The sequence below is a fragment of the Agelaius tricolor genome, unplaced genomic scaffold (genome assembly GCF_023055355.1).
Source record: "Agelaius tricolor isolate 1412-34295 unplaced genomic scaffold, bAgeTri1.0.p SCAF_19, whole genome shotgun sequence".
NCBI lineage: Eukaryota > Metazoa > Chordata > Aves > Passeriformes > Icteridae > Agelaius > Agelaius tricolor.
Window position 1 is genome coordinate 9,877,408 of NW_027269279.1, and position 21,787 is coordinate 9,899,194.

Below are 21,787 nucleotides of genomic sequence, written 5' to 3' on the forward strand. Positions count from 1 at the left end.
GCTGGTGAACCCTCAATATCCTCTGCAGAGCTATGAGTGTATGAGGAAGTATGAAAGACACTCCCAGGAAGTTCATAAGGAATTACAGAAATGCACTGATTGTACATCCAGGCCCTGAAAGCTTCTTTAGTTGGGCTTAGTAAGGATAGATGATGTAAACTCAATGGGGTTTTCTAATCTGTTTTATTTCTTTTTTTATTTGTGGGAATTCTGTCTGAATAGCTCTTAAGTGCAACAAAATTTTAGCCAGTTAATCAGAAGTGTTACTTATACTGCTGCTCTCACTGGCCACACAGCATTTGATGCAAGCATTTCAGTAAATGGGGGTGAAAGTACCAGAACATACCCCAAATGATCATCTATAATGGCTACTTCCAGCCATTGTTCCCTGAAGTAAGGTCATGGGTCAGAACTCAAATAAATGCCCAAAAGAACCAGAGAAATCACTAAGAGCTTCTGGATTCAGCTACAATCAATCAAAAATCTTTTTAAAATTCCACCCCGAAGCCACCCCCAAAACAACATAAAATCTCCAAACCACAAACAAACCCAACCTAAAACCCAACACACCAAGAAGACTGTTTTCCCACATAACTACCAGTAATATTTTCAAATATTCAAATAAAAATTTTAAAACTTATGTCTGGAGAGACTGCACATTGCTCATACACGGAGTGTAGGCACATTAACAGTCCAGGTTCTTTGGACAACTGTTCTTTTGTGTGTGCTCTACAATGCACCAAAAGGCTTCTCACTGCATTTATTCCTTGTAAATGTAAACCAAACCAAATGTGCAGCAGTCCAAAGGGTACTTAGAGGTGAAGACCACAAATGTCTTTGACAGTTACACTCTGTGCAAAGTAACAGTAAATAGCCTCAATAAATACTGCAGCAAGTGAAGAAACCAGCACTATTCTACATACAGCTTTAAGTACTGGGAGGATCATGGAATGAAACACAAAACTCCCAAGCAAGTCCAGTTTGGGCTTGTCTTTACTGCCAAACATGTGCTACTGCTGCCATGGAAGTCCAGTTCCTCCAAGCAAGGCAGTGGTTTTGCCATTAGAATCAAGACCCTGCTGGCTCAGAGCATTTTGCAGGAGTCAGTTAAAATCTTAATGCTGAAGCAAACCCAACACTCACCTATTTGTACTTGCTCTGGCTGGCTCAGTGAGACAAATGCTGATGTATCATCAATCCACGAAACCTGAATGTTACCTAGAAAAGCAAAAGAAATTTTTATGGCTATTTTTATTTTAGACTCAGTCACAGATTTTATCTGATATGCCATGACATAAAAAAGCCAACTAAGAGTAACTGCACTTGAGAAGGCTTTTGTCCACTGTACAGGTGTGTAGTTCATACCCAGTAGCACAAGGGCCTGGAACTGCTCAGAAATTCAGGGCAGCATGAGCACCCTGTACACCCCAGACCCTCACATGCTCCCTTTGTGGCTTCTACACGAGTCTATGAAATAAAGTGAAATGATTTTCTGGGAATTGCAGCCCTTTATTCAAATAAATAACAGCTCTTTGAGTGATGATAAATTCCAGTCGAAAGGGGTAAGTGGAGGATTGATCACACCAATGGAGAACTCCACTGTTGAGATACTAAATTTTCAAACTCTGATTTGTTTGAATCCCACTATACATAATTTCCTGGATGTGAACTAAAAACTTAATTTGAGTCAATATGAGGACAAATGCACAAAATCATGGACCTCATTTGGAAGCTGTTACAATGGAACAGTGACTGGAAATGAGTCCCCCTATTCATCAAGCAGTTAGTGCATTTTCTATGTGAATGGCTTAAAATGTCACATTAGCACTAAAAGAGCTCATAATCAAGCAAAAGCAGAGGAAAGGATTCCCATTCCAGACACAAGGTCTTATTATAGTCTGAAATCCATTTACATCTCCTGTCCTTATCTAAGTGCTTTACTGTTAGTACAATTCAGATATTGAAAACTGGTGCCTTTTTTTCACGTAGACTAGAAAATCAAGTTATATATAATATTACACCACCATTTAACCTTCAGACATTACAAGGTTAAAAACAACGATGCAAAATGGCTTAAAATACATTTATTCTCAGTTGTTTAATCTATTGAAACCTAATTTAGTCTACGGGTTACAAGGTTATAGAAATCTCTTCTGAAATCCAGCCAGATTATAAACAGATTTTCTAATTATAAAAAAATAAAAGCCTAGCTAGATTTCATTCGCATGCTATACATTTGAGTAGCCAGCTATTTAGGAGTTTAAGTTATAATCATTTTGATCATTGCCAAAACCCTAATTAATTCAGTATGGTTTCTGACATCCCCCTGTACTGAAGGGCTAAGGTTGCTATTAAGATGAGCCTACACCATGAAGTTAGAATTTCTTTAAACATATTTTAGGGCACGTAAATTCAATTTCTAATAATTTTGCCTTTGAAGAACTTTGCTGCCTATGGGTAAGGCTCTTTGGTGTAGGGAGAACATCCTTTTGGCAGGACATGAACATTTCACAACACAAGGCCCAAGCTGTGACTGCAGCTCAGAACTGCAGTGCAATTTGGTAGGACCCCGACATGCAGTTTCCTTTAAAGGACAGAATTTACTGTACAAATTCATATTGCTCTACATGCATTGGTAAGTCTTTGCTCTAAAATTATTTGTGTATAACGTTCTCCAATTTTGTATTACTAATTACAAAATTTGCTAAACAATCATTTCAGACATCCGAGACCATATTCTGCTGTAACTCTGGAACACAGAAATGCTGTCCAGATTGTGTCCTTTTCCTATATATACAGTTTATTAATTTCAACCTACCCGAGCAGACTGAAAGATAGATCAGAAAGAAAAATTCTCCTGAATACCTTGCAATTGTGCCCTCAGTATAAAATAAGATCAGTGATAGACAAAAAAAATTTCCTAAAGGAATTCAGCTATTATTCAGATGGACTTCAGAATCCATATTTTCACTAAGTGCCAAATAAAAATAAATTAATAAAAATCCAACCTATTGGTGGCACATAATTTCAGTATCAGATCCTTATTTATTGTTGCAGAAGGGTTGATGCATTCCATATGACTTCTGACTTTGTATTTTTAGCTAATAAAGGGTTTCAACACCTGCCAACATATCTTGCTTTTATACTCAGATTTATACATTTTAAATACAGAATTTAAACAAAGTCAAACATTAAATAGCAGACACTGAGTTCCAATCTGAAGCAAACCGCAACAAATGCTCTTATGCAACTCTCCATGCTTAAGAAATGCTCTCTTCAGACTGCCACATTTCATCATTATTAAGAAGTAAGAATTTAGGAGAGATAAGATTAATAAATTAAATCATTCAGCAATACTGCTAAGCACTCAGTAAATATTGTGCATTTCAGAAGTATGGTGAAATGCAAATAAAGATCTGGAAAGCAAATGCAGCTGCAGTACAATATTTAGCAATCACCAGAGCCCTGTGCCAGCTCACTGCAAGGCCAGTGCAGATAAGCCATGGACAGTAATGTAATGGAACACCAACCCTAGAGAAATAAACCAGGAAATTTCTCTCTCTGCACTTCTAGAATACATCAAGTCTTCAATACTTTGAAGAATGCCACTGGTGGACTATGACATGAAGGTGCAAGTAAAATGTATTTCTTCTATAAAGAAATTTGAAAATTCTCCATGTATTAACTCAAACATGCAAATAAGATTAAATCCACAGAATAAAATCATACTGATGGATCACATCATTGAAACATTTTCCTTTTTATACTCTGTTCTTGTACATTTCCTACATGACTTCTACTGGTAATTAAGCAGTAGCTTTTATAATACTTTGATAGTATGAGTTTTAATCAAAAGCCCAAAGACATTAATTTAAGTAGAACTTAAGGCTATACACTAAAGCTGTATTCCAGCAAGTCCTGTTTTAATGACTTTCCATTTCACATCAGCATGACCAAATAAACAATGCAAATTTAAGAATCTAAAGTCTTCTAAGAGACTGCATAGTGCTGCAAGTACTTGTACAGTGAAACTATATTCACCCCTGAGACTATAAAAACATCTTGCATGAACAGGTGTCCACTTGGTATGCAGGCAGTCCTGAAGGATTTCAGAATCATGAACACCCCTTCTAGAGTAGCAAATGTAAACCAGTTCCAAGTGTGACACTGCAGCCCTTTCAGCTGTTTCACCATATTTTGTTAGAAGCTCCATGGAAGATTATAACTCTGCTTGCCTTCATTCTAAAATAATTTTTCTGTAAAATTCGACTAATACTGCTTGATTTCAAGACACTTTGTTTTAACTGATGTAATGCCTTAGGATAATTCATGTCTGCTACTGCCTTTTTTTTTTTTGTAGCTTTTGGCAAATCACTCAACCTCACGCTGTACCACTCTGCCCCCATCCACCTACAACTGGAAAACCATGGGTACTTCTGTATTCCAGAATTTTGGAAGGAATAATCTGCAGTTTGTTTTGAGATACCATGGCAAGAATACTTTAAAAAATATAGATTAATTAATTAATTACCGAACCTAAAGTTTGTAAATGGAAATATTAAAACATTCAGCTCTAAAATCTGCAGAAGTGCGGGAATTGGCAAGTCCCAAAGCGAGCCTTGAGCTGTGTGTGAGCGCGCCCCCTGGCGGCCGTGCCCGTCCCACGCACGGCAAGCGCCGGCAATGAGGGCACAAACCGCCGGGAACCGAGGGGAGGAAACCGGGAGCCGAGGGGCACAAACCGCCGGGAGCCGAGGGGAGGAAACCGGGAGCTGAGGGGCACAAACCGCCGGGAACCGAGGGGCACAAACCGCCGGGAGCCGAGGGGCACAAACCGCCGGGAGCCGAGGGGCACAAACCGCCCGGAGCCGAGGGGCACAAACCGCCCGGAGCCGAGGGGCACAAACCGCCCGGAGCCGAGGGGCACAAACCGCCCGGAGCCGAGGGGCACAAACCGCCCGGAGCCGAGGGGCACAAACCGCCGGGAACCGAGGGGCACAAACCGCCGGGAGCCGAGGGGCACAAACCGCCGGGAGCCGAGGGGCACAAACCGCCGGGAACCGAGGGGCACAAACCGCCGGGAGCCGAGGGGCACAAACCGCCGGGAGCCGAGGGGCACAAACCGCCGGGAACCGAGGGGCACAAACCGCCGGGAGCCGAGGGGCACAAACCGCCGGGAGCCGAGGGGCACAAACCGCGTTCCTCACCCCGAACAGCAGCTCCGCGAGGATCCTGCCGTTTCTACATTCTCTCTTCCTACATCTCCCAGTCGGGGCTATTAAATCCTAGCCACTCCACTGACCCCTGCTGCAGTGAAGACCGAATGCTCACAATAACTGAGGGAGCTGGATGCAGCTCCACAGAACCTGCACAGAGTGCCAAGCCACAAGAGATAAGGTCTCTTCTTCCACATCATCTATTAGCTCAGCTGTCCAGGTACCTACATTTCATACTTAGTAGAGCAACAACAGGACTACTGGTCCAGTTATTAACCACCCTTTTTGCTGTTTCTTCTCACTTAGATGGTTCACAATCTGCAAATCAACTTGGCTATTTTCAAGCTTAATTGCTTGCCTAGACTCACATGCTGGAGTTTGGCTTTACACTGACTGCAGGATGAACCTTGTTCCTAAAGCCTCCATCTGTCCCACACCAATCCCCATTCTGTTTTTCCACCTATATAAATTCTTGCTTCCTATCAGGAGAGGCTGTAAATAAAAGGATAAAAGATCCACAATATTCAACAAGCACCAAAATAAAGATTTCCAAAGAGCAGTTAATAAGAAGAGTAATTTTCAGCACATCATTACAAAGTCCACAAGACAAAAAATTTCATCATTACCTATACTAGGAATAAGTCTGCACCCACAGACTAAAAATAACAAACCAGAAGTTTACCTTATTAATAATAACAAAAAAACCAAACAAAAACCACCACCACCAAGACAGACTACATCACTCACCAAAGGCACTGAAAAGCTGGTATAGGTCACTAGTCTTCCACTCTTTGGGAAACGTAACATGAAGAACATGATCTCGTTTGGGCTGCACTACAAAACAAAAATGCTTTTGTTAAAATAAGAGTCACTGCTAGGATCTTTAGAATATCCTAAAACAGTCATCTAATGTGGTCCTGTAGCTTTTTTCTTCCCTTTCCTTTTTAAATACGATAACAGGCCAAGATTTCTGAAACTGCATCAGGTACAGTGAGAATGTGCCTGCACTTAGGCATGAGAGATATACTAAATCCTACTAGCTCATCTGCTTAAGAAATTGAAACAGCATTTCCTGCAGTGGGAAATGTCCACAAGTGTAGTCCTCCTCATCCCTTGCACCAAACCAAGTTCCAGGACAGAACTTTTCTAGTTTCTGATCTCCTCAGCTTTCAGCATTAAAACAGGAGTGCTTTCCAAGGTGCATCTCATTCATAGAGCAGGTGTCCAAAATCAGACCATCAGCCACTTGTTATTGCTAAGTGTTTTAATCTGTTTCACCTAAACAAGTGGATTATTCTGAGTTGACCAGAAACTCCCTAATGATAAATTACAGGTGTACATGAGCACTGAGAGTGCAGTCAGGCTGGACAGAGACACAAATAGTTAAAGGAAAGCAGTCCCTTCATGAGCACAGGTGAAATCCTGCTCCCTAAGTCTGCTACTTAAACAAAAAGGACACAACTTTTTTAAGGACTAAACTTCAATTTTTTTGCACTATACAAGTGAAACAGCAAAACCCCACAAGCAACTGATTGATTCATCACTGTACAGCTTACTGAACAGAGGGAAACTCATAGTTAAATTATTTGTATTTCAGTAGTAGAAAGTCATAGCATGAACAATTCCACTTTCAGATATTACAGCCCTTTTATATTGATTAGAGAAAATAAAATATTCCTAACTTTCTTGTATCCGTTTATTCTTAAATTCACAGTGAATCTGTCCTTAAAATCTCTAACCTCTCCTTACTCAGGTGAAAAATATTTGCTTATTTTTCTTTTTTTTCCAGTAATTTTTTGCAGCAACTTCATTCTTTTAAATGAGTTTTTAACACACAGTATGATCCAAGTCACATTCACATATTCAATACTAGTTAACTTAGCACATGTTCCTGAAATCCATTATTTCAGGAAAAATTGCACAAACTTGCTATTTCACTACCTGACAAACAGAAACACACAAATTACAACAGTCACCTAGTCAGTTGTGCCTCATCTCTTTTCTAAGAACACAGACCCCAAGTGCACCTCTCACAGAATCCTGGCTGTACTCTTTAGGTGCCTTTGCTTCTGTGCAAAACAACCCCCAAAAACAACCACCAGACTGCTTCCTCAACCCACACTGGGGTTTCCATCTCACAACAGCAACTGAAGTGGCTAAACCAGCCAGCCCAACGTGCCAACCCTGCAATGCTTTCTGTTTTGAGCCTTAGAGAGCCTCCTTGGCTCAGGTTCTCCTAGAATATCTGCATCAGTCTGTTCTACAGGAGTGGCTTTCAGATAAAAGAGACAGACTTTCAGAGGCAGACTCTTTTTTGGCAACCCTTCTTGGCAAAGTATCAAAACAATCCTGTAAGTTGGCCAGCAAGTGGAAGTAGCATCTTTACAAATTAGTAGCTTTGGCACTCTCTCAATGACCCAAAGTATTTACCCATTCTTCCACTCAGTATCAAACAGTTGGGGAAGGAAGATGCAATGTAATTAGATTACCATTCCAGCAGAGCCAGAGCTCAGTGATCTGACCACCTAACTGAATTTAAAATTAAATTTATGCCCTTACAGCATGTACTTTCCAACAGTTACTTCCATCTCTCTACAACTGCATTCTGTTACTATTACACTGGCATCTAATAGAGTCACCCTCCAGTCTGAGCTTTCCAATGCAAGGAGTGGAAAATGTGTCCACATCAGGACTGCTTCCAAATGGGTATCATTTGCAAGACACTGTGTATCTGACTCCTCAATATAAAAGTAAGCTTTTATCTAATCAAGGACCAGACTGACCTCCAGGGCCTCACATTTTCCTAAGTGAAGGCATCAGTGGGAGCCCTCATCCAAAGTTTTCCCCCTCATAATGAAACATCCCCTAACAGTAAGGACATTTACATTAGTATTTAAATGTATTATCAACTAATTACAGCTCCAGATCTGTAAACTGAAAAAAACAGAAGGGTAAAAATGTCTTAAATCATATTTTTCCATTATCATAATCCCATGTGGCTAAAGGATCCTGATGTTCAGGCTGAAGTTAAGGAGAGGTACTACTGCACAGCAATTGAGAAGCAAAGTGGCCACAAGATTTTCAGAACCATTTGCTACTCACTAGTTGGCATTTTTTATTTACTGCTGGGGTGAGGGGACAGTGTGAAGATCCCATTTTTTATGTGATATGGTACATAATAATAGTAACCCAAAACAACAATAAAGCTGTTAATTTCAAACTCTCTCATTTAGTTACATTAACTTAATTTGTTCTCTTCAGTCCCCTTTATAATGCAGATTCTCTGGTCAAAGTTGAAGAATTTCTGAGTTTAGTATTTTGTTAAAGAAAACAAGGGAGCAGACACATTTAAATCATTTCATAAGTAGCTAATAACCTAAACACAGCTGATAAATATGCTGATATCCTTGCTTGAGATATACACAATTAATCTTTACACTTCCTTCTCCAGGAAGGGTGTCAGAATGGAACTACTTTTACAATGAGAGAAGCTACTTACAGTCTGGTCCTTCCAAATTGAGATATGGTATGTCCATTACTCTCATAAGAAAGAGCCTAGAAAGCAAAGTGGAAAAGAATCATTAGCAAATTTCTGCCCAAAGACCCTCTTCCTTTTTATAGTTATTTTACATGTTTCTTTTAAAGAAGCAGAATAACCATCCCAAACTTATCCTAAAGTACATTAAAACAAAACAGACCCTCTAAGCTCAATCTCTTATCTAACAACCAGATTCAAATTACTTGGCATCATGCCAGGAACTTTACTTATTCAAGAAAACAAAGGCAAAAAGGCCCAATTTGTTACTGCTAAAACCAGTAAGGACAAGTGAGGACGGGACATTTAACAAGTGGCAGCTCTGTGCAGTAAGAGCCCCTTGCACAGTGGGTGGTGCAAACATTGCCATCATTCCAAATACACACAAACCTCCCCATTTTCTGAGCACTTCAACATGCTTTAGACAGAATGGATCTTAAAACCCTAAAACTGCAAAAGCCATCATGACTTCTTTGGAGATAACTGGAATGAGTCTTTTCCTCTTTGACATGTATCTGAAGAGTTTCTCAGAACATTCAAGAAATGCTTTCAAGAAAAGCTCTTACTCAGCTCTGAAAACTATTTCCTTCCAAAGTAAGGTGAACAGCTTAAAATCCTGTCACAGGTACAGATGCCACTTTGATGTTACAAAACATTTGCTGTGTATAGTGTTCACTGGAAGGCTAAAATAAATAACTTTAAAAAGCTTCTAAAATGCTTTTCAGATTGCAGTTACAGCATTCAACTAAGTCCTAACTGATGTGAACAGCTGAGTTTTTCTAAGTGAACAGACTGTTCTGTAATTCCCTAGAGATTCTTTGTGTCACACCACAGTCACTAGTAGTTCCTAACAGTTTGAATATCATGCCTTATGATTCCCTGTTTCACTGATAAGTCTACTGGAATGCAGTTGCTACCTTGGTTTTGCTACCAACAGAAGAAAGAAAAAAAACGCAAACACAGGGGTAAAATGTACTGTATGGCAGCTTTACAGGTGAGCCACAGGGTGTGAAAACTGGCACCACTTGTGCCACACACTGGCCCACCTAATTTATCCTCTGAGTCTCAGCAAAAGTGGGAGGTTTTATTTAAAAAAAAAAAAAGTTTGTTTTTTTTAAGCTGACTTATTATTATCTGAACAAACTTTTGCCAATTTCTTGGAATCTACTACTTTTTAAAGTACTCAAATAGTAAGTTTAGTATGTTTTCATAAAAATAAAGATGAAGGCTACTATAAACACAACAAAAACTTCTGGGGAGAAGACTAGTTAAGCTTCCCTCCCTCAGGTTTTATCATATTGAGGAAAGCAATACAGTGGCCAACTGCAAGAACACACTTATGCCAAAAAATACATTTACCTGAAATTAATTAGGATTAATTTTTTATTCCCTGAGACAAATCCTACATTTATTTGTTTGGCCAAACAATTATGTCACTAAACAGCACATACACACACACTCCCTGCAGCCTAAATACTGATTTTAGGTGTGGAACAGAAGTAACTGCAGCTTGCAGCACTAACTTACACCCCATGGATTATGAACACTGAGCTCCAACAGAATCCATAACTATGGTTCTAAGATTCCTCATCTATCTGCAGAACATTTCAATTGATAAGACTTTTCTGTATGACACCATGAGCTCTATATTAAATTAGCTGGATTCATGAAGTGGTGAGTTAGTGCTGTGAGAATCAGTGCCATAGCTATACTTCTTTAAAAGCTAAGCAGACCAAGCTAAAAAAATGTTATTTCCTACACTGTTTAGGGACTACAGCCAGATCACACAGGCAGAGGACAGAAATCCATTTCTCAGTAAGAACTCTGGGGTATTTTGAGGGGGCCACTTGGAAACCAGTTGTTTCTGTGGCAAGTCAAAGAGAACGAGGAGAGGAAGGCCATCATTGCCAGTCACAGCAGTGCATAAACAGTCTCAAGGAGTCACCTTTGTTCCTCTGCACTGAGCTAGGATCAAAGCTTTCACAGGTGTGTGGTGAACTGTGCACACAAACAGATCTAGCTGAAAAAAGAAGAGATTTTTTTTTAACCCAGCTCAGTTTACCAGTCCAGGTCAGTGACTACTTCAGCCACACGTGGCTGCAAGCACAAGAACAGCAACTCTTTATTCCTACAGTGAGAGTGGGAAGTTATTGGTCAAACTACACAAAAACACACCAATCTCTTTTTGCAGTAATTTTGCAAAGAAAAGTAAATGAATATAGAAAAGCTGAGGGATTTCCAGTACATGCCAGAGAACACAGCTCTCTATGAGAAACTTTCTACAAATATAGCACAAACCCAAGTGATTTGCACGGATTTTGGTTTCTGGTATCCACTGTATAAAAACATTTCTAAGCTAATTTCTATTTCTACAGACCATGATGCTATTCATCTCAATAAAACATGGTGTTCTCATTCCTCTACACCTCTTCCACCCCCTGCCTCAAGCAACATCAAAAGAATAAACAGCATTCAAACAACCCAAGGAGATACAAAAGAACATTGCCATGAAAAGTTTGTGGGGCTTGTGGGTGGGGGCAGGAAGAAATGGAAGAGCCGTTGACCTAAACCAGTCAAAAAATTTCAAACCAACTCGAAAGTATGAGAGACAATAACAGTATCCAAATTATACACATAAGAGTTTAGATACTGCAATAAAGAGTCCCATCATCTCAACTCATAAATGTTCATTGGGGATTACTCACAGCAGACAAACAGGATTTTTCAAAGATGTTGTATATACAATAAAGCATAAAGATTACAGAAATGCATCTCTGGAATTCCTGCTTTATTGAGTTGTATATCATATAACTTACTGCATTATGCCTAAAAGAGCCAAACAACCCTAAGGGAAAGTCTGTTTTTAATCAGTTCCACTCTCACAAAAGCCCTAAAAACTAAAGATTTTACCTATGTTCATCATTAGTCTATATGAACATTAACATATATCCTGGCCATCATTGTTGAACAGCCAGCCAGGAAGTTCCATAATTTTGCTGACAGAATGAAAGTTTTTACAAGAGTAATTTTGATGTCCATTACCTTCATTTGAAAGCTAAGTTCATAAAAATCAAAGCTTGATTTTTTAATTTTAAATTTACTAATTTAAATCACATTAGTGACAAGCCCATTCAAACAGGAAATATTTCCAAAGTCCTAGCAATGACGTGAAAGTTTAATCACTAAACTGTAGTTAAGTATTAACATCTAATACACAGATGTCTTGAAATTAAGACTTTATATGCAACCCAAAAAATCATGGTCTATTTTAAAAATTATTTTCAAGAATCTGGGTCATAGTTCAAACTGAGAACACTGCTTCTAAACAGCTGCCTTACACTAAACTCCTCTGCTCAGCTTCTTTCAGGAAGAACTTGTGACACAAGGTATAACTGTCATTTGTTCAGCTTACTGTTTGCATGTTGTAGTTTGTGTTTTGCTTGAAGAATGTGACTACAGCACAAAGGAAAAGCTTTCCTTGTTCTGACTGCTGCCCACAGCATCAGGTAGAACTTCTGGAGGAAGGAGGAAGATAGTTTTTTGTCTCCCCAGCAGGAAGAGCATGCTCAGCTGGGGAAAGAGTCTAGACCACAAACTGGAGCCAGGAAGGTCCACAGGAGCTGGCTGGCAGCCCAGAGCACACCTGCCAAAAAGCCCCAGCAGCAGCACACTCACCAAGGGATAGCAGGGAACTCTGAAGTGCAGAGCCCTGGGTGCTACTACAGGGGCTAAAAACACCACGTGCTGCACACAGGGGCTGACTGAACAGAGCAAAAGACTTGTTCATTCAAACACCCCACAGCTCTGACTTCTGACATGTACTTAAACATTCTTTATCTAAACCAAAAAAAGAAAAAAAAGAGCTGTCTTATTCTGGTTTGCTAGTTTTACATTACAGGAGAAAGACAACTAGCTTGAAAAGTACAAGCCTTGGTCTGCTCACTGTAAGGAAAAGGTGAGAGAGTCTCACCTCTAGGCTCTGACTGAGGTCATGTGGCAGATGTTAGTTAGAATATAGCAAAGCTTCTCAAATTATGTGAAGGTAAGACATGGCAAGTCTTAAAAATTTAAAAATAATATACAGCTTTTCTAAAACAAGAAGCTACAAGCTCTCAATAAGGGCAGAATGGACAAACATTCTTTTCTTGCAAACAGTAATGTTCATTTCTAGCTTAAAAAATAAAAAAAAAGGGGGAGCTGTTCTCCCTACAGTTTGTTAAGTCTTCCTTTCTTTACAGTCAGGCAGTTAACCCTGAAGCCAGAACAGACACAGCAGGCTTCCTCTCACTCACTCTCACAACTTTGAAATGCCACTCCTAGAGGAATGTCACATTTCAAGAAAACAATTAATTTGAAAAGCTTAAATTGAATGTACTATTGTGACAGCTCTAAGAGTTGCTGTTTGTACTTGTTGCAAATATGCATTTCTAGGAAGAATTTTGGTTTATTACTTAAACCAAAAATTATCCTGCTCAATTGGCACTTACTACTTGGCATGTGTGTACCAAAAACCTAGTGACAAATCCCATCTTAAAATGAAATTGTGCTGATCAATTCTATCTTCACCCTCACATTCAAATCAAGCAGTCCCTGTGGGTCCCTGTTTCATCTAGGGAATATTTGTAGCATCTGCTAAAATATATGCAGTTGCTGACTCATATGTCTCAGTGTCAAGAGAATCACAGAGCTGCTGTCACTATAAAGATATGATTTTCAGAACAATGAAAGGTGAAAGCCACTGATCACAATTATTTTCTCATATGTGTGGGCCATCCGAAGCTAAAATAATTCATTTTGCCAACTCTTGTATTACAGGTTTGAAAGGATGGAATTTCTCCTGAATTTAAACAGACAGAGTAAGCACTAGAATCTTTTTAATTTCAAGTCTTTTTTCTTTATGTGACAGATTGCAGCATCTTTAGAAGTTTCCTAGGGTAAAATCTACAGATTAATTACATAAAGGATTGACTCTGTGAATAAAGAATTCTAGCTTCCCCAAGTCTTACTTCAATTTGTTCAAGGAGTTTGCAAGAAGATCCAATTGAAAAGCAAAATACTGCTTACAGCATCATCCCATAAATCATACATGTATAATTCTTATGCCATCTTAAAAATGGGTTACCCAGCAATGTCAATACCAATGCTTTGTGTTATTTGGACTGACATTACCTTAGGGATATTTTAGTTTTTCCAGCCTGATGAGCACACTCAGTTTTCACCAGTTACTGAGGGTCCTACAACATAAAGAACACCTGACCAGTTTTTCTTCAGTTCCACCACTTCCAAAGTTTACTCCAGAAATAATGGCAAAGCCATTAAAGCAGTCCAGGCACTCTTCTAAGTTTCCTTTCACAGGTCAGCAGAAAGTAAACCATCCTCCTCAAAAGCAAAGGTATTTATTTCATAGTGTCTCCAGCATTACCAGGATGAATCAGAAAACCAAAAAAACTTCAGTTTAAAGAAAAATGCAGTTAGCTATTGATTCCATGGCTAGAGGTAGATCTGCTGCAGCTGGTGTTGTACTTCCTTGTTTTAGCAGGTTTTTCATACAACTACTTACTTGTTAAAAAAAGGTTCAATGAGTTTTGATCTAGCAGACACATGGTTTTTCGGAGGACTGAGGAATGAACCTGATGAATGAAGAATAAATTCAGTATGTAATATGCAGCTACAGAGAGCATCAGGAAGAAGGTTTGGAAAAGATTTCACATGTACCTAGGAAATTAGCCATGGAAATGAAGCACAGTCCAGTAATGTAAGCATCATATCCTGCTTCATGAAGCTGTTCAGATGCTGTATCATAACTTGGAAATCCTTCTGCACTTTCTGAGGGGAAAAAGGCATTTATAAATAACTGTAAGAGAAGATAAAGCCAGCCCTGTATGCTTACCCACAGACTTATTTTGTTAGAGCATAACATCACTTGGGGAAATTTATACAACTTGCAGAATCTTTGAATTTTCTTAAGTTCATAAAAAAGCAGTTTTGTTTGGCATTTTAAAATTAGAATAGGTTCATAAGATGGAAAGCCCTTCCTATTAAAAAACCCTTAATCCCCAGACCTGCTCAGCCAAAATGGAGCATTAATTGTAAGACAGTGACAGCAGAATTCCCCACAAAGAGTCTCTTTTTTCCTGACTTGCATTTAAGAGAACAGTCTAATTAAAAGCTTCACTATTAACCAGATAGATAGGTCAGATTTTTCAAGATATTTAAATGAAGACTAAAAGGAGTGATTTAAAGATGTCTTTATTGACAAATGCACTTGGTGTTTATGCTCTGCACATTCAGCAATATAAAAAAGTACTGCTCATCATGATTTTGATCCAGCATTGAAACTTTCCCTTTCAGCATACTCCACTCTACAGTATTGCTCTCCCTTTTCTAAATTAGCAGCTTTAGAAAAATTCCAGACCCTTGAGCTAAGCTTGCCCTTTGATTAAATATCCTTCTGTTCACCTCAAGGCAAAAACCCCTTTTTCCTACTAAAAGAACTTTAGTAATTTCTAGAACACACATAACTGGTTGCTGCTGTAGAAGTTTTCTTAGTTTTGTTTGTTTGTCCAAGTGCCTCCTATAGTGCTCTGGCTTTGATCTAAAGGACAACCATCAAATGAAAGTTTTAAACAAATTTCAAATTAATCCCCAAAAACCAACCTAAAAGAAAACAAATCCATCATTAAAAGATGATGAAATTGCTGTTCACTGAACTCATCCATTCTTTTCTGTCTAGATTCCTATTAAGTTCCAGGTATACTTCTAAATATAATTGCACTGTACGTACAGTGCCTTCATTTAAAGTCCCTTCCTCAAAACACTGAATATTAGCAGGGAATTTATAATTCAGATCAAGAACAAGAATCATCAAAACATTTCAGAAATAAAGAGCATTTTAATATATCCTTACCAACTTTAGGAGGGCTGAATGGAACCTCTTTTAAACGTTTTTCCAGTTCTGCAAGTGATGTATTATTAATGAGCTCCTGCAAGAAAAGCCATCATTAATTGCCAATGCCAAGCACATTTTCCCTGGAAACTGAAATCAAACAGGATCAAAGGAGTATTTACTGCTGCCACCTGGTGTTCTCTAAGGATTTGCACACAGCCCTATTTCAATGCACCAGAGGTGGGTCAAGACAAATTTCAGTTACCTTGCCTCACTTGCATCATAAACATTTATTAATGCTGCTCAGAATCATTGAGGGATTATGCCAAAGTAGTATTTCTATTTGTATCTGGTTTCATGCAGGGTACATGTGACAAGGGAAAAGGCAGCACAAACAGCAGGGCAAGCATCCTGAATACTGATCATAATGGTTAAGGTATTCAAGGTGAGTATTGAAATGTGCTTGCTGACTGGACATTCTTGAATAGTTTTAGAAGTGTAAATACTACTGATTTAAAGTAATACAGAGACAGTGAAAGGAGTCTGACAATCAGAAATTTGCTCCTACACATCAACTTAGTTGAGCAGCATTAGTGAATCTACTGATGAATTATCTGCATAGAATAAAGAGCCACAAAGATGTATTACAGATGAATTCCTTACTGAAGTTCTTAATCAAATATAAGTTGTCAATCAGTACAACAGAACCATGAAGAATCAACAGCCAGAGAAAGCAGAACATCTAACACAATCTTTCTTAAAGTTGTCTGAGATCTATGAGGACCAGATTTCCTTTGGTTCTCAATCAAGCTTAGCTGTTTACACTCATCAAGTCTGCAGCCTGAAAAGTTATCAAGAGCTATGTACAATGAACAAGCTCCAATGAAGCATTCATTTGGCATCCCAAAAGCAGGGTTTCATAACAACAGGCTAAAATCCCAAGTATCTGCTGTAGAATCACAAATATCACATAGCTGTACCAAACACAAAACTTGTGGAGGTTTTTTACTTTTCAGAATGCCAAAGCCTCTATTCTTACCACAGCAGTGTGCAACACAACCCTGACAATACCTGCAAGTGCATTTAATAGCACAGCTTTATGCAATGCTCTGGAATCACAGAGCTATGCACAAAGAGAGGTGCTGCTTCCTCAGCATGTTTTTTAATTAATTCAAGGGCACCTGGGAAAACAAGAGCTTATGAACACTTATCTCAATACTTTTTTAGAAGAATAAAACTCAGGCTGTAAGAGATTTTAAGAGAAACCTGTAATTTTTTTTCCTCCTGCTGACTGCCCACTGAGCAAAGGCCACAAGAGAACCTAATGATGATAAAGCATTTTTCCAGACAAATCTAAGTCAGCATTCACAGTACTCTAAGGCTTTGAATATACAAGCAGCTTCCAGATCCTATTTGTTCATGAACAGCATTTTTTTATCTCCTGAGGGGACATGCTACTTAACAAGAAGAAAATAATCTACCAATCACATCTTACCTAGCAAAAACTTGACATATTTTGAAATTCAAAGCTGCCAAGTTACCATAAAGCTTCAAACAAAAGTGACAAAAGCCACTAGTAGGAAAGTAAAAATTTGCATTCTATAAATTCTGTAAATTTAGATAAGGGGTAAAGAAAAATCATTTGTCTACAATAAAAGGAGTGTCACAGAAAATATTATTCAACATCTTTCTCCACAAAGAAGTATAATTTGTTTCAATACACATGTATTAATGCAATTTTGTATCTTCAAATCATTCTATAATATTAACTTACCTTAAAAGGTTGTGTACTTGCCATCAGTTTAGTATCCAGTAACCTAGAAACAAAATAAGAGCTAAATAGGTTGAAACAGAAGAATGCCCATTTTGCCAAACCCTCAAAAAACGTTTTAGTGTGTTAGCTGGGAAACAGCAGATACACCCTACTGAAAATTACTGTTGGATTTGGAACAGCCAAAACATTCCTTGGCTTTGTTCAGCATGAAAAAGGAGAGCAACCAAGGAACAGCAAGAGATGCAAACAACCAGTAGCAAATAAATCTTGTTCCAAATGAAGAGTAGATGCAAAAGACCAAATATGATGCCAAACCCAGGGGAACAGCAAGGGTGCACCCATTGCCAAGAAGTGAACAAACAACACTGCTTTTCTGGAAAAAAGCTGCTCAAAACTACTTTAAAATTTGTATTTATCTAACTTGATCCCAATTTCTCTTCCAGTAACAGCTAGGGTACAGGGCTAGGACAAAACACATCAGCTTGCTACAACTATACTGAAATGGATGAAAGTTTGAACTAAGAACTTACCGGGGAAAGACACATGATGTTACTTCCTTGAACTCACTTAGGTCCTAATTTAACATTAAACCAGAAGATAAAATCCAAGTCAGTGAACTGTTTACAGTCTCAGGAGGACAGAGCAGTAGCTACAATTACCCAACCAGCCTCTAGAAGTGAACTACAGCTACTGAATTCTCACTGTGAGAGATGTATTTGTCAGCACTACCATAGACACCACCTGCAGTTACACACCAGTACAGACTAAGTATTTCTGATTTGCCTGTCATTAGTAATAAAATGTTCTCTCACTGCCAACACCTTATCCTATTTTATACCCTAGACTACTTCTGATTCCAGCCCAGTTAACTGTTCTAAGTGTTCCCAGCATTTTGTATTTCAATGGAATATCAGCAGCCACTCCAGGTATGCAGGGACTGCCTACAGGTTTAGATCTGCCAAGGGTCAAAAATACAGCAACTACTGACAACTGTTTACATTCCAACAACATCCACACTGGTCCCAATCATCTTTTTCCCATCTTATGATCAAGTCTTTCCCCAAACACCATGTGAGCCATCCTTCTAAGAAGACCTTTGGCTTCCTCAGACAATGCTTTTGGTGCCAATACACTGCTTAGTTTAACTGAATAGTCCAGTCATGAACTGTTAGAACAGCCCTGCTGCAGTCTAAGTGTGCTCCCTCTAATTATTCTGACATTATAACTCTTCATCCCAGTGAACATCATCCTGCTACAAGACTGCTTATCACTTTAGAAAGTGTACTATATTATTTTAAACCACACATTTCCATTTTGTAAACTACAAAGGAGAAAATGCCACATAATTGTGCTGAAGCTCCATACCAGTATCTTATAACACATCAGTCAGTTAAATATACCTGACATAAGCAAAAACCACAATTCTACTATCTGATCTGAACATTTAAAAAATGCAAAGGAGAACAATCCAACTAAACTTTCTACATAAATATTTATGACAATAAGGCCAGAAGTACCAAACTGATTTCTTTAAAAGACTTTTTGACACTTGTTCACAGGCTGACCAATTCTTCCATTCAGAAGAAAGTGTGGAGATAATATTAAAAGACAAATACATTAAGGCACTTATTTCATCATCTGAACACTCAAAAGATTACTTACATCAGGTAGGGGGCAATAGAACTGATGGATGGTGTGCATAACATCCAGCAGCATGTTGTGCCCAATAACAAGCTTGCCCTGTGAAAATAACATTAAATGCCTGGTACATTCCCAGTCCTGGCCATGGCAAAGGGCACCTGTGAAAACCCCTATCCCAGATGCCAGCCAAGGGCACATGGGAACAAGAACACATCAAACCTCCCCATTTGCTCTTGCCTGCCCCACACACTCCTTCATTCTCTCAGAGCAGCCACTCCTTTTTCCTCTACCCCACCATTTACCACAGGCTTTCACAGCAGCTTCGTATGTTGAGAAAATGCACTAGAAGAGCTACTTGGTTTCCAAATGTCATCTATTTAAGATTGAAGTCAAGGCATTTCTCTGTCCATTACCTTTTAATTTACTTATACAACAACACACAATATATTCCTTATGGTTATAACATGCAATAGTTATTAAGAGCATGGTCTGGCTTCTCACAGTGCAGAACCTTTCATGCCATATGTTGTACAAGCAAGCTCTTTGAAAAAGCTCAAGCAGTTTTTTAAAATGTTAACTTTCATTCATTTGACATAACAGTCCTTCTTTGACAGCCTTTAACTGCCAAGAAAAAAAAAGGAAAAACACACCAAAATCTTTTCAGAACAGAGAAAGAAAAACCCACCAAAGCTCATTTACCTCAGAGCTCTAAGAAATTGCTATTCTTGACTCTTACAGATACTAAGATTCTTCATGTCATTCTTTAGTTTGAGCTTACTTAACCTACTACACTCAACCACTGTAAGAAATGAAACAACATAAACTTAAAATGCCACTTTAACTAATATCTCATCTTCTCCTCCAAAATGTAACAGCAAAAGAATCCTTTCTTTAAATTATTTATTTTTTCTCCCAAACAAAGGTAGTTTAAAAATCACATCAACTTACAGAATTAGCAATGGCATGAACAACTCTGGAAAATCCTACAGCATCATTCAACTCTTCCTGTAAGAAAGATTCTGACATTAGCGAGACACAAATACAAATACTGCTACAACTGTACCTGCAAACTGCCAGATGCCCCCAGTTTGCCTCAAACAGACCAAGAACAGACATGAAGGAAATGTCAATATTTGGAAGACACAAAAGGTTAAAGCAGGATGCTGCTCACAGAATTTCCATTTTACATGTAGCTCTAGTTGGCTGTCAAGTAGGATGAGTCACAAGCTGCTGTCCTGGGTTGCCCCAAGCAGCCACTCTGTGCTTTGCTCACTCCCCTCACCCGAAATTCAAAAGCAGACAATAAGATTTGTGGGTATGGATAAGGAGAGGCCATCCCCTCCAGCCTCCTTGCTCCTGGGGCAGGGTGGGAGGGAAAGCCTTGGCACTGTGCAAGTGCTGTTCAGCAGCAGACAAAACACACGGATGATATCACTGGTGTTTTAGCCACAAAGCAAAATACAGCAAAATACAGCAAAATAAAGGCTGCTGCAAGGCAGGGAAACCTCTCCCCAGCCAGAGCAGCAACAGCTGCAGTCAGTTCATTGTCAGCACACGAGCTCCAATAGTGCTCAGCAGCTGTGACACTGCAAACAGCTCCCAAGGAATTAAAATTAACCTGGGTACTTTCAGCTGTACTTTTTACATACATTGTTACATATGCAACAGGGTGAATCCTGATTGTCACTCCTATTAAATCAGCCCATACTTTTACACTACCACAGATTGAGGAAGAAACATTCTTCATTATTTATATAAACAAAACCAAGGAGAAAAATTAAAATGTGCAACTCACATTATATAATGCTGTAGTTGTATAGACTGACTTTTGATTAATTTGGGAGGTTCTGACTACAGCACAAACTGCTCTGTAACAGATTTTTCCTTCTCAGGTCTAGGGAAGCAATTTCTGCCTTGTGTTATTTGTCTTTATTCAACCAGAACTAAAATCCAATAAAAACATTCACTGTTACTTTAGTTCAGCTCTGAATGCTGCTGTTTGAGCAAGTAATACCCCCACTAAAAACCCTACTGTAGTGGTAAATTGCTCCCAACCTGCCTTCTGGATAAAGAGATGTCATATTAGTTAATGTCTCTTTAGAGATCTCTTTTCCTCTTAAAAGGATATCTGCATAGAAGTATTGTTTGCTCCACCCAAACTGATTTTATCACAAATCACAGGAGTTTGATCAGGAACTCCCACAATTCAAGTCTTATGACCTCCTGAAATCTGCATCACTCAGTAAGCAAAATAAAAGTCTAATAAGCAGTGAGAGTGTCTGAATACAGCAGGTGTGACCTCCTGGTCAGTTTGTTACCACAGCAGTGTGGTTCTATCAGGAAAAGGCACATTCACTGTAAAGGACACTAACTCAGCCAGCCAAGAGCAAGCAAGCTTTGTAAGAGAAGGGGAGACTCTGAATCCAAACCATGTAACAACTTGCTCAAGAATTTCTGCAAGAAACTGGTGTTTCCTCTTACTGAGACACACTTCTGTGAGAGCAGTCATATAGGGAGGTAGTCACTACTCCAGAATACTCATTCAGTATTCCACAAATTCTGATTTCAAAAAAAAAACTTGAGTGTCTTGCAACTCTTTTTGCTCTGTTGCAAGGCCTAAGTTATCTGGTAGAATTTATAAAATCAAATTCAGCCAGCCACAGCAAACTAAAGGGAAACAATACCAAACCCTATCCTGCATTTTTGCATTGCTGAGTGAAGTCAGAGATTCTCAC

General features: G+C 38.8%; 1 protein-coding gene across 4 annotated transcripts in view; it reads right to left on the reverse strand.

Annotated features, from left to right (window-relative positions):
• Positions 1-21,787, reverse strand: part of PARN (poly(A)-specific ribonuclease) — a 42,087-nt gene that overhangs the window by 13,432 nt on the left and 6,868 nt on the right. For 3 of the 4 annotated variants that reach the window (XM_071444211.1, XM_071444209.1, XM_071444212.1), the window contains 10 exons: positions 20,001-20,057; positions 19,074-19,151; positions 17,942-17,985; positions 17,412-17,454; positions 15,659-15,734; positions 14,467-14,577; positions 14,312-14,381; positions 8,716-8,771; positions 5,964-6,050; positions 1,144-1,218 (listed from right to left, as the gene is read on the reverse strand). In XM_071444211.1, the coding sequence (XP_071300312.1) occupies positions 1,144-1,218; positions 5,964-6,050; positions 8,716-8,771; positions 14,312-14,381; positions 14,467-14,577; positions 15,659-15,734; positions 17,412-17,454; positions 17,942-17,985; positions 19,074-19,151; positions 20,001-20,057 (697 nt within the window). The remainder of the gene's footprint in view (positions 1-1,143; positions 1,219-5,963; positions 6,051-8,715; positions 8,772-14,311; positions 14,382-14,466; positions 14,578-15,658; positions 15,735-17,411; positions 17,455-17,941; positions 17,986-19,073; positions 19,152-20,000; positions 20,058-21,787) is intronic. The other variant, XM_071444210.1, reaches the window with a different exon arrangement.